At 34.3% G+C, this 17,538-nt stretch overlaps 1 protein-coding gene across 2 annotated transcripts in view; it reads left to right on the forward strand.

The window, feature by feature from the left end:
* Fstl5 (follistatin-like 5) overlaps positions 1 to 17,538 on the forward strand; it is a 654,395-nt gene that overhangs the window by 313,200 nt on the left and 323,657 nt on the right. For both annotated transcript variants that reach the window (NM_001271195.1, XM_087628612.1), the window contains 1 exon segment: positions 7,165 to 7,361. In NM_001271195.1, the coding sequence (NP_001258124.1) occupies positions 7,165 to 7,361 (197 nt within the window).

Here is a 17,538-nt window from a genome sequence, read left to right on the forward strand (position 1 = left end):
AAAGTAAAATGGGTTGTGATTAAAGAAAACCCTAGAAATTGATATATGAGTTTCACATGCACATGCACAGAGCATGAGCAAACACACACAATTGTGCAAGTAAATCTATAAATATATTTTCATTTCATAAATTGAAATGAAAGTTGTTAACTGAATACATGATAAACACAATTCACTTGCACATCCATATGTGAATTAATGTCCATTGCTATGGTACAGACAATGTACTGGTAATAAAATACAAACAAAAGCTGTATTCAGACATCTTAGAAGGTCATGTTATAAACTATGCATAATTCATTTAAGCAGCAATTTCTAATATCTGAGTATTTTTAACATTTACCAAACTGGATTAGATAACAGAGCTTGAAAAATATTCAAGTCAAACAAAATAACACTAATTGCTCATAACCTGTAAAAGTACTTCTGCTGAATTTACTAAACCTAGAAATCAAATATAATTTATATACATGATATATTATTAAACATATATATATATACTATATAATAACAAATATTGATATGTTAACTTCAAAGAATATTTTCTTTCCACATCCAATCTAAGTTGGAAATTAAAACAACAAAAAAAGAAAGAAAAGAAATATTAAGTATATATGAAAGTAAAATATCTGTCTCCTTGCAAACTTGAAATCTGAAAATACTTTCAAAACTGTATTAGGAAGGGTTTTGTAACTTACTTGTTAGGATAGCTGACTTTAAATTCATAAGAACCAAGATATCCTTCAACAGAGGAATGGATAGAAAAAATGTACATTTACCTAACAGAATACTACTCAGCTATTAAAAACAATGATTTCATGAAATTCTTTGGCAAATTGATGGAACTAGAAAATATCATCCTGAGTGAGGTAAGCAAATCACAAAAGAGCACACATGATATGCACTCACTGATAAGTACATATTAGGAAAAAAGCTTGGAATACTGTAGATACATTTTACAGACCACATTAAGCTCAAGAATCAGGAAGACCAAAGTGTGGCTGCTTCAGTTCTTCCTAGAAGTGGGGACTAAATAAATACTCACAGGAGGAAATATGGAGACAAAGTGTGGAGCAGAGATTGAAGGAAAGGCCATCCAGAGACTATCACACATGGGGATCCATCACACATATAGTCACCAAACCCAGATAGTATTGAGGATGCCAAGAAGTACATACAGACAGGAACTTGACTAATATACCTGTCTCCTGAGAAGGCTCTGCCAGAACCTGACAAGTACAGAGGCAGATGCTCAAAGCATTTACATTACTACTGAATATAGAAACTTTGTAGATCTCAGTGAGGTATTTACATGGGTAACTCCTAAGTTTAGCTTAATAACATGGTAACAATAATAACAAGAATAAAGTCAAAGCAATGAAATAGCAGTTTTCTCTGGTATGCGTTATGTTAAAGTAGTTTTTTCAAATGTAATTCACTGGAATTTTCTAAACATAAATCAGCACCTCATCAAGAACAATGCCTCTACACGAACTTGTAATTGTCTTTTAAATAGGTTCCTAATTTTGCCTCTGTACAAACAAAACGGCACTTACTTTGCAGATGATAAAATACCAAGTGGCTGCCTGACTTTCATGGAATACTTAATGCTTTTGAAAGAAGGACAGGGTCTTTCCCCTTCATATTCTTCCAACTAATTTGGAGTAGTCAAACTATGCAAGTGATTTTCAAAAAGTAGACTTTAATATGCAATTTTATATGAAAAAATAATTGTCATTTGTTCTTCAAAATGAACTAGTCACTATTGTACCTTCTTTTAGAGAAATCTATGCCTATGAAACTAGTTCATAGGAGGAAATATATGCCCGGTACTGTAAATCAGATGAAAAATCCATGGTTGTGGAGTTCACAGACCCCAGATAAAAAATCTACTGCTATTAGATTCTTGAATAGACACGGTGTCAAACTGCCTTGTAAATTTATGTCTCTCTACCCATAGATTAGTCCAACTTTCACAACTCATCAAAGAAGTCTTTATACAATAGATGTTTAACATAGAAACAACTGGTTAAAAGCACTGTGAATCAGGGTGAAATGTTCATCCATATATGAGAAATGTATCCAATGCCCTGTTCATCCTAAGGACTCAGGAACCAGTGTTGAAGAGAAGATGGAAAGATTCTAAGACCCACAGATAATTTAGAGCAAAAGCTAAACATTCTTTTGCTGATAGGATCACTGAATGGAGTAATTCATATCAGTTGTGTTTGCCTGTATAATATCGATATGAGTTCAAGCCAGGCAACCTTCTAGCATAGAATTCAGAGGGGTCCCTGATCCTTACTCCTAACTGAGGAACTATGAACAGTTGATTTCTGATGGAGTGTGCTGGATAGTTTAATGTTAACTTGATAACAACTAGAGTCATCTTAGAATATGGAACCTTGGTCAAGAAAATTCTTACACTGCAGGATTGGCCTGTAAGTAAGCCTGCAATGATTTTTCTTGATTTATGTCGAAGGACCCAGTTTTCTGTGGGAGGCTCTCATCTAAAAGCTAGTGATTCTCAGTGCTATAAGAAAGCAGAGGAGCAAGCCATGAGGAGCAAGCCAGTAAGCTGTCCTCCTTTATGGCTTCTGCATCAGATTCTGTCTCCAGTTTCTTGCACTGAATTCTGTCAGTGTTGAACTGGGAAAGGGAAGTATAAGTTGAAGTAAACCATTTCTTCTCCACCTTTGACCCTGCTTATATATGCTTTATAACAGGAATAGAAATCTATACCAACAAAGAAATGAACTGAGAAGTGGGGATTAGTACCTGTAGGTTTATTGCATTGTAACCCCACAACTAATTATTAAACCAAGTAGAAGTTTGACTAGGCTTCTTTTTCTCTCTTTTTTTTATTTTGAGCTGGGACTGATTCCAGGGCCTTGTGCTTGCTAGGCAAGCGCTCTACTTGACTAGACTTCTTAATCAATTAAAAATTTCAAAGTTATGGAGAGTTGAATAGGATCAAAATACATTTTATCCAATTCTTACAAAGAGTTTATCTATAACCAAATCTAAATTAATTAATTAATACTAATTTTCAATACATAGGCCATCACTAGCATATAAGAAGCCTTAGGTATACATTAGTTATTTCATATACACAATATACCTATTTATTATAAGAAATTTGTGAGACTTTGTTTCACAATAATGAATTAAAAATAATTAAGGATAATTGAACTCTGCCTCCATGGACATGCAGACACAGATATGCACATATACACATACAGCAAACATGGACAAACAAATATATGACCAATTTCACTGGATATAAATTTGTAACTGTTTATACCATATTACAACTTCATTAGACAATGCTGTAGGCCATGAATGTTTTAAGAGCAATATTTTTATTATTATTGTCTTTGGATTGATACATGATACATCTATACAAGGAATTAATGAGAAATACAACAATAAGTTTATACAACATGTACTATAATTTGAATGTTGAAAACATTAGTGAGAATATTATGACTACATTATATATTTTTGTTCATTTGTTTTTCTGGAGATCATTTTTAAGAAATGACACTTTTTATCTTCTTTTTCTTTCCTTTAAACTTTCCCAGATACCCCTACCTATTTCCCCAAAATTCATAGCCTCTTGCTTCATCAATTGCTATTAAATGTGTGTATATATATATATATATATATATATATATATATATACATATATATATATATTCATAGTCTGGCAAATTCCAACACATTCATGTGTTCTACTCTGGAAAAGGACATGTTTCCTGTCCTCAGGTTTACTCAGTTGCCTCTAGTTCATTGTATAGGCTTAAGGCTTCTTGGCCACTCAGTTTTTCCTTGCCCAGTTTGACATGTTTGTTTTTGTTCTTGTTTAGCTCACATTTGATAGTCATTATGAATACAACTTCTTATATTCCTAAAAGGCATAATCTCACAGCAAATACCCTAATCTTCTGACTTTTACAGTCTTTCTATCCTCTCTTCCACAATGTTTCCTGAGACTTGAGTATGAAAGTGTTCTGTTGACATACCTGTTGAGACTGACCCCCACATTCTGCATATTGATATGTTATGGTTCTCTGTATTGGCCTCCATCACCACATCAGTGACCAGCATGGTACTATTACCCTAAAGAAGCAGAAGTAGCATACATACATTGTGGTAACCAATGTCATTTTAATTGGATTTAAGACTTTTTCAACAAGATTGGTGCTATCCCTGGTACTGAAAACTTAGCTGACCAATCAATGTTAATCTGTTATTGGAGAAGATTCAACACCCACGAATTTACTAAAACACACTGTAATTTTAAAGATTAAATTGATTTTAGTGTGTTTTGTGTGTGTGTGTGTGTATGTGTGTGTGTGCATGTGTGTTTGTAAGCAGGTAGATATGTACACATGAATGGCCTTAAGAGGCTAGAAAAGGTTCTCTGATTCACTGGAGCTCTCGTTGCAAATGGTTGTGAGCATTTTCACTGACTAATGTGAATCTATTGGATATTCTTCAAGAACAGCAAGTATTCTTAATGTTTGTACCATCTCTGTAGTCCCCACAATATTTTAATTAAATGAAAAGTAGTATGTCAATGTTTCAAATATATCTACTCCCAATTCAAATATTCATTAAAATACATGGTATGCTTACCTCTTCCTTCTTATCCACTTCTTACTGACATTCTGAATTCCCTGTTGTTTGTAGTCTAAACTCAACTTTTGAATACACTTTCCGCCATCTGACTTAGAGACGAAATCAAGGTATTACTGAAAGAGGTGAATGAGCATTCATAGATTTTGTATATAAACTCATTTATATCAGGTTACAAAAGATCAGTTCACAGTACCTAGACTAACTGAAACACCATTTAAAAATTTTGATTTGTTTTGAAGAACTTATCCTATCTTTCAGTCTATATAGAAATCCAAGTTAGAACTATTGGAATGATTTTCTATGCTTAGCTATTCTTTTTTTTTATCCTTTAATCTTTTTTTTTTTATAGTCTAGTCATTATCCCCATTCGAGTCCACCATCTGGCTGTTCTTCATTCTGTACCTCCTCCATATCTCCAATAGGATGTTCCTACTCCCAAGTCCCCATCACACCAGACCAATCCACTCCCTGGGGCCTTAAGTCTCTCAAGGGTTAGGTATTTCTTCTCTCACTAAGACAGGCAGGTTTTGTGCTGTATATGTGTCTGGGACCTCATATAAGCTAGTGTATACTGCCAAGTTGGTGGCTCAGTGTGGGAGAGATCCCAGGTCAGTTGCAATTGCTGGTCTTCTTATGGGCTCACCCTCTTCCTCAGCTTCTTGCAGATTTTTCCTATTCTCACAAGAGTATCTTCTTCATAATGCACATATGCGTATAACTATACACATGTCTGAATCTTTGTTTTTGTGCTTTTCTTCCAGACAGAAAAATTGCTAGTTATGACTCTAGATTTTATCACTTTGTTCCCTTTGAAGTGAGTTCTTCACTACTATGAACACATTTTCATTATATTCTTAAGTGAGAACAGAATATTGAAAAATTGACTTATTCTGTAGCATTTTCTTTCTGCTGTTTTAAAAAAAGACTTCTTGATAGGATTAGTAAACACCAATATCAATGCACAGTAATAATTTCCCTGCTTCTCTTTAAAAAAAAAGGAACATCATCTTATTTCTCTCTAGAATAGAATGTTTCCCATCTTGTCTTGAGAGAGAATGGAACTTCAAAGGTTTTTCAATCTCAGGCTTCCCAGACTAATGTTTATAAATCTTTAGGAATCTTCTTTAAAAATTATCAGTGCTGTCAAGATTAATTGTTAAAAGCAACTCAATTATAAATCTAGTTTTTAAAGTAAAAATAAGCCATAAAACTCCCTCTAATAAAACAACTACTGTTTCATTTATAACCACACTATTCAGTGTCATGTTATAATTTTGTAGCACATTTCCTGTCACAAGGATGTATAATCTTTCAATATTCTACTTCTATACACCTCATTGTAGAAATGTGTAAATCTAAGTTATTTGTGAAATAATTAAGTAAAAACACCGGGGCAGTTTTATTATTTTAACTTTTGATCTGGTTTGGAAAGAAACATTAGATATGGAACTATTTTAGTTGATTATAATGCTTCTATTCTTAACATTTATACACAAGAGACACTGAAGTGTGTTAACTATGTTTATTACAATTAATTCTAGCTGAGAGAAGAGGTATGCAAAGTTGAAACTTTACATTAAAAAGAAAACATATTATTATATTACAATCTTGTAATTTAAAGGGGATAAGTGGATATCATGAGAGTAAAGAAAGGCACATGGACACATCCTAATCTGAGCTTAGTGTTTTTAAGCATATTTCCACATGAAGAAAGAAAATGTTAAAATATATACTGACAGATTGTAACATGGGAGAGTTTCTTTAAAACAAGTCAAAATATTTTAAATATATATTTAAGTAAATCTTGTGTAAGGTGGTATACTTATTGTAGAGCCAGATAGAAATAACTTTTATTTCAAAATCAGGCAGACTCTGACCCTTTGCCTACTTATATGGAACAAAAAAATAAATAAACAGGTTTATTTTATTTTTATCTATGTGTATGTATGTTTGTGTGGTGTGTGTGTGTGTGTGTGTGTGTGTGTGTGTGTGCATGTGTGCTCCTGAGTGTTACATGTGTGGAGGTCAGGACAGGGTATAGAGTATAGAACCTTTGGAACTGGAGTAACAGTTTATTGTGAGCCAACTGGTTTGGGGAAGCAGTAATTAATTTTGGTTATTTATAAGATAGGCAAGTGCTCTTAAAAGCCAGATAATTTCTTCAGTCCCTTCCCATTACCTTATGCATATCTGAGTTTATCAATGCAGAGCTGTTAAAATAAAAACTGAGGGAATTAATTTAATCTCCATAGCCAGTTGGTCACGTTATGTTGTAGTTGTTTTTCAAATATTAATGTTTTCTCATAGGAAAAAAGATAGTAAATTTTTGCCACCTTGGCAGAAAGAAGTTTCTAGCACCTTGGGAACAGTTCATTCATTTTTTCCATGTTTTAATGTCTACAAAATTGGAATTTAAATTTTTGTATTTCATACTTTGCCTATATAGCATAAATTCTAAATATTAAAATATTTTTCTCAATAAGATAGCTTCTAAAATGACTCAAACATTTTTTGTTGCAGGAGACAACTGCATGACAACTGAATACAGCAAAATGAAAAGTATGCTTTTAGACTTACAAAATCAAAAGTACATTACACAAGAAAATGAGAATCCCAACAGCGATGACATTTCTAGGAAGAAGACGTTGGTGGATCAAATGTTCAAGTATTTTGATGCAGACAGTAATGGACTTGTAGATATTAATGAACTAACTCAGGTATGATCAATGATAAAATAAAATGTCTTGTTTAAACATACATATTTTTTATTTGTTAAAATTTATTCGATATAATAATATATTTGAATTATGTTCTTAAAAGAGTAGAAATGAAATGTTAAGTGAAATTTGACCACATAACTGGTTTTGGAGGTATCATCAGGATGGGGTTGAAACCAGCTTGGGATACATAATTTGATCCTAATGCCTTGGGTTATCAGTCTATGTGTGTTTACTGTGCTTCTGTCACCAAACCATGGTGGAAAACAAAGGGCTAGCAAATTTATCAGAAACACCTATCAAAGTACTGTACTGTTTTATAGTTTAAAAATACCTTCTTGTGATACACTCTGTACCTTAAACAAAACTATAAGCCATGCTGTGGAATTATAAGGTTTGTCCTGATATTCTAGAATGTATGTAACATTCAGTTTCAGTGGATGTATAAAATGTGTCTTAGGAGGCACTTGAAGAAGCTGTAAGCAGAGTGTTCCTTCATGCTACTATTGACAGTGACATGCATTGTTGTGGAGGAGAGCTTTTCCTCAGTGTTGATTACAGTGTGTCATCATAGCTTGTAATGTTGCATATATGTTCATGAAACATCTTTATCTGTAGTCTTCCTGCCTTTGTCTTATGATACTTGAGCAATGGAGGACTCCTAGTATAATTTAGAATATACTCATTTCTATACTCTTAAGGAAATTTGTTATAATTTATGACTCAAGTGTTCTATAGAATACATCTCAGTCTAAAATTAACTTTTTTAAGTTTAGGATGTCAGCAATCAGTGATACATAGATTTCGGTATCTCAATTTTAGAAAATGGTACTCTTTTAATTTATCCAATTTTTGAAGCTTTGAATTTTATAAAATGAAATCTTTTCTAATATTTCTTTATTTTTCTTTGTAATATGCAGAGACTTATTTTTGATTTTTATTGAAAATTGTTTTTTCATACAATACATTCCAACTACAGTTTTCCCTCATCCTATTCCTAAAAGATCCTCTCTCCATCTTGCTTCTTTCCTAGACTCACTCCCTCTCCATATTCTCTTTAGAAAACAGAAGGCCTTCAAAAGACTACAGCTAAACAGGGAAAAACAGGACACAATAAAACAAGGCAAAGTCCTCATTTCGAGAGTCCAACATCAAGGCAACCCACCAGGAGTAATAGAGTCATTGAAATAACAGTTTGCATTGTTGGGAGTCCTACACTTAGTTAACAAATTTAGCATATGTGCAAAGGGCCTAGTGCAGATTCATGGAGACCCTGTGGTTGCAACTTTAGTCTCTGTGAGTCCTGAGTCATTATGAGTCTTGCTCAGTTCATTCAGTGGGCCATGCTCTGTTATTGTCTAGCCCCTGATTCCTGAGATCTTTCCTCTAACTCTTCCAGTGGATTCCTTAATTTCCAAAGTGGGGACCGAAAGGAGACCTCCAGTTTCAATCTGCCTAATGTGATTCTCTGTACCTGCTCCCATTTGCTGCAGGAAGTTCCTCTGATGGTAACGGGACAAAGCTCCATGATAGGTGTATATCAGAATATTATCATATCTCATTGGTTATTTCTTATGTCATCAATTCTTTTGCTATATGTGTTTGCTTCTACCCTACATCTCTGAGCTATGCATTCTTTAGTTCTTGGACTTCCAGGCAGTGTACAGAATGGACTGCCTCTTAAGAAATGATCCTCAAGTTAAACTGACATTGCTTAGTCATTCCCACAATTGCTGTACCACCATTGACAAGTATGTCTTTCAGGCAAACCTTATTGTTGGTGATGGGTTTTGTGTTTGGGTTGATATGCAGGTTTCTTTTTCCAAAACCTACAGATTACCTTCTTGTGGTACTCTAATGTGTACTATCAGGATCTATGAATGCACCTGATCAACCTTTCTATGATCAATTAGTTATATGGATCTTTCCTCTGTAAAAGGGCTCCACTGTCAATTTTCAGAGTGGCCTTCTGTCCTGGAATTATCCTGGATTATTTAGGGATAATAATAATAACTCAACTGAGTGTAACTCAGGTCCAAAACTGAAAGCTTTGCTTGGCTACAAAATTGGTCAGTTCAGATTCTGTATCTGTATTTCTAATAGTCCTCCATAGGGTCACTCACATTGACTCTAGTAAGTCTCTACTGTATCATATTTCCACACCACCTCCTCACTTCTCTCCAATTCAAGCTGTCTCTCTCCATATTTCTTCTTCCACCTTTCCTTCTAAAATTCCTGTTCCAGTCCCTATGTACCAGAAGTCTACATGCAAAGTATTTTCTATTTTTTCCTGTAGTAGTATTAGCCACCTCCTTCCCTTCTAGAGACTTCCACTTTACTTAACCTCTGAGTCTCTGGTTGTAGCTTGATCATCATAGTATCTTTAATGATGTTCCTTTGTATTCTCCAATAACTTGTTATTATCTTTTACTTTCATTAGTATTTAGTGAAAATGTTAGTAACTCATTGATCAGTAGTTTTTTAGGACAATAATCAAACATTTGTTTGGGTTCCTTAAGAAATATGTGAGAAACATGTTTTATAAGTGTTTATCTACTGTTTGTGGGTTTGGTTCCTTTTTAAAGTAATCTACTTGTCAAGTGTTCCACTATATAATAAACATAATATATTTGTAAAAGCTTTAAAAATATTCTATAATAATATAAACATAAATTGATTAGATTTTAAGAACTGAAATGATAACTGTTGATAATTCATAAGCCATTTTCAGCAAATAATATACATGTTATTTTAAGATTTACTGAACTACAAGTGATAATTAACAACTATAACTTCTCTCTGAGATTTCAAGTGTACAGCCTAGGAGCTGTCTGCATGTACTTTTTCAGGCCAATAGTGAAGATATACATTAAAGCTTCTCTTGCATATTTTGAAGTCACCAGCTGATACAGCCTTATCTTCTTCCAAAAAATTCATAACAAAAAGAATTAAAGATGACAAGATTAGAGTTAACAACTTGAAGCCATGATAGTTAAGAACTTGTTAGCAGGAAGAGAGTTGTTGCCTAAAATGAACTGACTGATCATAGAAATAAACATTCACATACCCCTTCTTTATTATAGGTTAACACAATGATAACAAAAACACATGTTATGTTGGTATATAGAGTATGTCGAAATAAAATGCAAATTTATTAGAAAGTCTTAAACATTTAATAGAATGATATTGCATGAAACAGATAAAAATTGGTATTAGGCCATTGAGAGATTTTTTTCATTGACTTTGAAAGCCTAAAACCTTAAACTGTAATGATAAGCAGTATGTGGTCAAACAGTACATGTCAATAAATGTCATGACAGGGCACTTTTCCCAAGATCAAAAAATAGTATTTTGCTGGCAAAACAATTAAAGCCTAAAGTGAAGAATTTATGTATTGTGTTTGTGTTATCATTTTTATGATCATAAGTTGGCAACCAAGAACTTTGGTTACCTATTTGCTGTGTTATGTTGGCAAGTCATATAGTTAATATCTAATGTTATCTACCTATAAACTAGTAATGTCAAAAGAAATCACTACTTCAGTGTGATGTGAGACCCATATAATGGTGTATACTGAGGTTTCTAAAACCAAGCCAAGTACCTGGGCAGCATGGTGCTGGATATAACACATTCAAATCAGACTCGTATGAGCGCACAGTGGAATGATAATGGAGGTAAAGAGGATGCCTCTGATCGAGTTAGAGGATGAATCACAGACAAATATTTTTATTATACATTACATTACCATCTTTCATGACTTGTAGGTAAAAACAATCAAGTATTACTTGAAGATATCATGACTAATCTGTTTGGATAAATCAAGCACGCTAAATATTTTAAGTGAAGGTTTAACACTGAAAATTAGGAGTAGAAAGATATATTTTATTCTAATAAATTAAAGAATAAGTGTGCATAGTATCTATTTGATATATTTGTGAATGCTCTCATCTGACCATCCCATATAACTAGAATTTTATGAAATCCTAGAGTTCTGTCCAGAGAGACATAAATATTTTCTTCTGCAATCATTGAGATTCGGTGTTTCTAGAATATCCAGTGGTCATATTTTTATTGGTGGATTTTAAAATGAAATAAACATAAGGTAAAAGGTATTTTACTTTGGGATGCTGATATACATTGTGCTAAATTAGTTCAAGAGAAATTTAAACTTTAACACTTATGTGCATGCAGTTCTTCCCTATAAATCATTAAATTCTTTCAAAATAAAATTTGTACAAAATAAAAAATAAATTCTAAAAGAATTTTAAAAGAGTATATGAAAATTTAATTAAAATATTAATTTTAAATAACTATTTAAAAGAATGAAATAGCTATTTTAAGTATTTGTCACTTAAACTGCATTTTAATTAACTATATTAATAGTTTAAATATTACATCTGTGTGTGTTTATTTATTATTTTCAAAATCCAGATTCTATTTCCATCTTTGTATTCCTTTTTCCCTCCTCTAAAAATACCTATTCAGTTGTAAAGTGCCCTGTAGATTCATGAGTGATTGGATAGGGCCAGACATTGCTCATATAGCTAACTCTTTGCAAGATACTATGGGACTGAATATGCAACAAAATTGTATTAAATGTACCATGAATAATACATATAACAGTTAATATTTACAACTTTTCAGATAAGATTCTAGCTAACTGTTTGACTTTTTTTGCATGAATAAGACTTCTCCCACAAAGAAGTTTCTAAAATAAAGATGAGCTTGTGAAAAACTCATCAGGAAGGGACTTTGGGATCAAAACCTGTTGAAGAGCAAGGGTGAAGCTGAGCTGTGATTCAGGGACAGCAACTGGCAATGCTAAGTCAAATACATTCATAACCACGATATTTTTTTCAAAACATCTCAAGTTGAGATTGAAGGCAGTTGCTCTCTTGTCATGGACAAGTTTTGGGATATTGACACTCACAGAAAATGGAGTGATGCAATTCTGAAAGACAATGTGCTAAGAGCACTCAGTAGACAAGCTTCTACAGTACAACATAGGGCACCATGTATTAAATGTGGAGCTGTGCAGCCCAGTCTGTGTTCATTTCTGAAACACTAAAGAAGTTACCATGTGAGGAGTAACATTCTGTTATAATCAGTGGTCAAAGGAGAATGTACTGTTCATAAAAGAAGAGCTGTCTGAGGACAAAGATAAGTAATGTCCTGTCTTAGCTGCTCTGTACTTGGATAGATGGTGCTTGAAGTTCAGTTATGAAGATATTGGGATAGACTGATTTGTGATAGGATTTGTTTATGTGATTTCAGGTTTCCTTGGATGTGTAGTCTGTGACCATAGGAGCAATGTCTTTTGGATACTGAAGTGAGATTGCAGATAGTCAAGATTATGAAATGACCTCTATTGTCATTGATAGAGTAATTCATTATTGCTGATCCATGGTGATCATGAAGCCTCTTACAGCTTAAACACTCAAGATACCATCACCACCACAATCAGCTATAAATCTGTATTCTTTTTTAAGGTGATTGCAATTTTATCATTCAAAATAATATAGCTGTAACTTATTATCTTCTTGAAAATTTACATAGCTAAATATATCACATTTCATAACTTCTAACACCTAAATTCCTTGCATGCCAAGTTTATTAGTATAAACAAAATGACATCTAGAGGAAATTCTTGTCATAATCTTCCATTCAGAGACTCATCCATCAATTGACAGAACCATGTCTTCTGCAATGATTGTTGACATTTGAAATGAAGTGATATCTTCATGCCGTTTTTTTTTCTTGAGGAAGTATCAGTCCTGCAACACTTTTTTCTCATGGACTTCCTTAACCAAGGTGATAATCAGCAGGGTGGTAAGGTAGTGAATTTTTTTGGCATTTTAAATCGATATTTTATGTATTTACATTTCATGTTATCCCCTTTCCCATTGCCCTTCCATCAACCCTTCTCCCTCTGCTTCTATGAGAATGCCTCCTCCCACCACCCATTCCCACCTAAACACCCTGGCATTCTCCTATACTGGGGAAACAAGCCTTCACAGGACCAAGACAATTGATGGCAGACAATGCCATCCTCTGCAACATATGCAACTGGAGCCATGGGTCACTCCATGTGTACTCTTTGGTTGATGGGTTAGTCCCTGGGAGCTCTAGGGGGTCTGGTTGGTTGTTATTGTAATTCTTCCTATGGGAATCCCTTCAGCTTCTTCAGTCTTTTCTCTAACTCCTCCAATGCAGTTCCTGAACTCAGTCGAATAGTTAGCTGCAAGCATCCTCATCTGTATCAGTAAGGCTCTGGCAGCCTCTCAGGAGACATCCATATCAGGCTCCTGTGAGCAAGTACTTCTCGGCAATAGCAATAGTGACTGGGTTTGGTGACTGCATATCGGATGGATCCCCAGGTAGGGCGGTCTGTGGATGACTTTTCCGTCAGTCTGTGCTCCACTCTTTTTCCCTATATTTGCTCCTGTGCATATTTTGTTCCCCTTCTTTTTTTAAAACTAAAATGATGATTTTTAATGGGAACCAGAGATATGTTTACAATTACAGTAGTCTGACACACACACACACACACACACACACACACACACACACACACACACACACAAAACCATGAGCAATCCTCAATTGTAAGTTTACAAAATAACAAAGTAACACTGGATACAGGAAGAGCTGTTTCAGAACTTCAGGAGCCAGGATAATATGGCCTGTCCCTGCCATCCTGTCTGCACTCCCCGCTGGAGTCCATTTTGTTCCCCCTTCTCAGAAAGAATGAAGCATCCACATTCTGTTCAGGACCAGAATAGAACTCTTTTCCCAGTTAACTATCAAGAACTGTGTGATGGAGGTTAGGCTTGTAGGTAAAGTATTTTTCTTTTTCATTTTTGAAAGCTCATCCTTGATTGCAAATGGGTAGAATGATACATTATTTGCTCAATTCTGGTGGTGTTCAATCTTTTCTCAAATTAGTACCCTATTAGCAATTATTTTGATCTATTGCTCTTTCTTTATCTGGAAACAATCATGTGCACTTTTTCCTCAGATCTATTGCTGCGGTGTTGAGAGGTCAACAGTTTCCTTCCTCTCCACATATCTAAACAGGTATCTGTTGCTGCATTTCTCTCTTCCATTAAATTTTCTTCTTTGACACTAAACTTTCAACACTCTCCTTGACTTTTTCATGAGATATGACTTAAATAACACTTGTTTCTAAGACTATTGACTTTGAAGTAATGTTCTTCAAATTGGCTTAACAGCCCAGAGAATGAGTGTCTCATTTCTCACTTACAAAATCTTAAAAAATATACAATTTTTTAAAATGTGGCTTTAAGCTTTAACGAGTAAACTGTTATTTCTCTTAAATGTTCATATCTCCCTCTGTGGTCAGCCACTCAGCCATAGAGAATTTCATTTGTGGTTTTCAAAACACACACTATTCTTAGAGAAATGAATATGCAATGCTTAAGATAGACATTTCATAATTAAATAACTGAATATACATGTTAGACTTCTCCTTAATGTATAAAACTAGTCATTAGAGAAAGGACAAAAAGTGATCATTTCCAGTGAAAATATAACATTGCACATCATGTTGAAGTCAGTAGGAATATTGAAGAAACAGAAGTAGAAAGAAACAAGGACCCAGAATCTAAGGACCTTTATTAATTATGGGTTAGTAATCATATAACTGCACTGCCTGACTCAATGGAGTCAATTAATGTATTATCATACAGCAAACTCTCTACTTATTGGTTGAAGCTTATAATCTCATTATACACACACACACACACACACACACACACACACAAGCACACAAACACATAACAGACACACACATGCACACACACACAAACACACACATAACAGACACACATAACAGACACACACAGACACACACAAACTCACACAAATGACACACACGCACACACACACACACACACACACACACGTTATTTGTTAAGATTTTGCAGTGCCCAATGAGACACACTTACACATTGGGCTGTGAAGGCAATTTGAAGAATATTACTTTATATTCATCTTTCTATTTATCTGTCTGGTAAAAGTTAGTTTGAGAAGGAGAAATAACCTGAACTGCTAAGTTATCTTTTACCCTATTTCCACTATGTTAGAATTAATGTGGGATAAAAAATAGCTTCCAAGTAAAATTTGTGTGGATATACAGTGCTTCCTCACTCACTCTTCCTTTCTTTCCTCCTCATTATATTTTTTCCTTCTTAGATGTCTTTGCCTTAAAACATGAGTCTGTATGGCTGACTCAAGAGATGCAATGTGTTTTCAAGAATTTAGAGGAAAACAATTCTTTGTTCACAGAACTTGATTTCCTCAGAGTATAATGTTAGTGGCATAGAAGGGCAGGACCTGGCATTGAATCAAAGCAGAGGACGTCAGAGTCTCACATATGCAAGGATGGAGTGTGATTCCAGTTACTGAGGTTGCCGGACCTCGTCTCAGCCACACCCAGAAGTTTTGATTAACAAAATTAATTTCAGTACAAGGCAGTATAAACATATTTGGAATTTATTTAAGGAGAATACAACACAGAGCTGACACAGAATGAATAAAAGACACTCAGAAAGAGTATAATGTATTTGCATGAATTCTGGGCTTAACAAAGAAGTGTCCTACTTCACTGTCTTTACAATAGCCATATATTAATTCTATTTGGTTTGATGCTAATATTTGCCAAGACTTACTAAAGAACTTAAGTCATGATTTATAAGTACCCTGAGATACACAGGGCAAAATTATAATTGACAAGGTTAAAGTAGAGGTGCAGGATATGAGGTTATCTTCATTACAATCAAAGTTAATGATTTCGTTTATGAGATTCTTAGGAGAAGAGTGAGACCTCATTTAAAAATCATAATAGGTTTAGGCCTTACACTAGTTCATTGCTATTTTAGCATACTATTTGTAGGTAAAGGAACATTAATGCTATATTAACAGCCTTTGCACAGATTATTGCAAATTGTCCTGGAATCTTTTTTCTCTTGGCTGGTGAGAGGCTTTAACTTGACATGGGAGATACAAGGGTTCTGTTCCTTTCTGATTCCCCAAAATATTTCTTGCTTTTCTAATCTCTAATCTCAGTAGAGAACCACAGGAGTGACCAGAGAATGTTCAAGTTGTTTATCAAAGACGAATAATCAATTCCTATACTCTAATATGTAAGGTAGTATTACTTTGTCTGTGGGAATACATTCTAAAACTCCAACTCCAAACCTAAAACAACAAATAAATAGGAAAATTTTATGCACAGATTTCATATATATGAATACTTTTATGTAGTTTATCAGCTTGTCACAGTCAATATTACTACGAACAAATAATAAAATGGAATAATTATTAAATATGTACAGTGACAAAATGGATAGCATTTGGAAAATTTCCATTAAACACACACAGACACACACACACACACACACACACACACTCACTCACACTCATACTTGGGCCCATATAACATTGACAATGGGTAACTAAAATCATGGAAAGCAAACTGTTAAATAATTAAGTATTATGACTTAACTATTTTGGTCAAATGAAAGAAGCAGGGCCAGTTTGGTAGAGGACTAACAATAATTATGTTGATTATCAAATAGAAAGGATCTGAAAATGCCTAGGAGATAAGACTCAAAGCAGAGAGAGGTATGACAGATTACTTAGAGTGGGTTGCTCCCTAAGTATGTCTCTCAGTATCCTCTTCATAGGATAAGTAATATTGAAAGACCCAGCCTAAAGGAGGGTGCAACCTTCCCCGGGCTTCAGTCATGAACTATATTAAAACTAAATAGCTGAGCAGGAATCTCTCTCTCTCTCTCTCTCTCTCTCTCTCTCTCTCTCTCTCATTCTCTCTCTCTCTCTCTCTCTCTCTCTCTCTCTCTCTCTCTCTCTCTCTCTCTCTCTGTGTGTGTTGTATGCACTCATGTTTACATGTGTGTGAAAGAAAAGGTATGTACAGTGATTTCCTTGACTGTTCTTCACTCTGTTCATGACAGATACCTTACACAACTCTGAACTCATATTCATTTAATTGAGTCAATTTCCATTTGTGAATCCTGTCTCTGCTACCACGTGCTAGGGTTACAGATAGTCTATGCCTGCCCAGAATTTATGTGGGTGACAGTGTTCTAGTACCCAAATTCTTGTTCTCACACTTGCACAGCAAGTGTTTTCTCCT

Source organism: Rattus norvegicus, chromosome 2 (assembly GCF_021556685.1).
Source record: "Rattus norvegicus strain SHRSP/BbbUtx chromosome 2, alternate assembly SHRSP_T2T, whole genome shotgun sequence".
Taxonomy (NCBI): domain Eukaryota; kingdom Metazoa; phylum Chordata; class Mammalia; order Rodentia; family Muridae; genus Rattus; species Rattus norvegicus.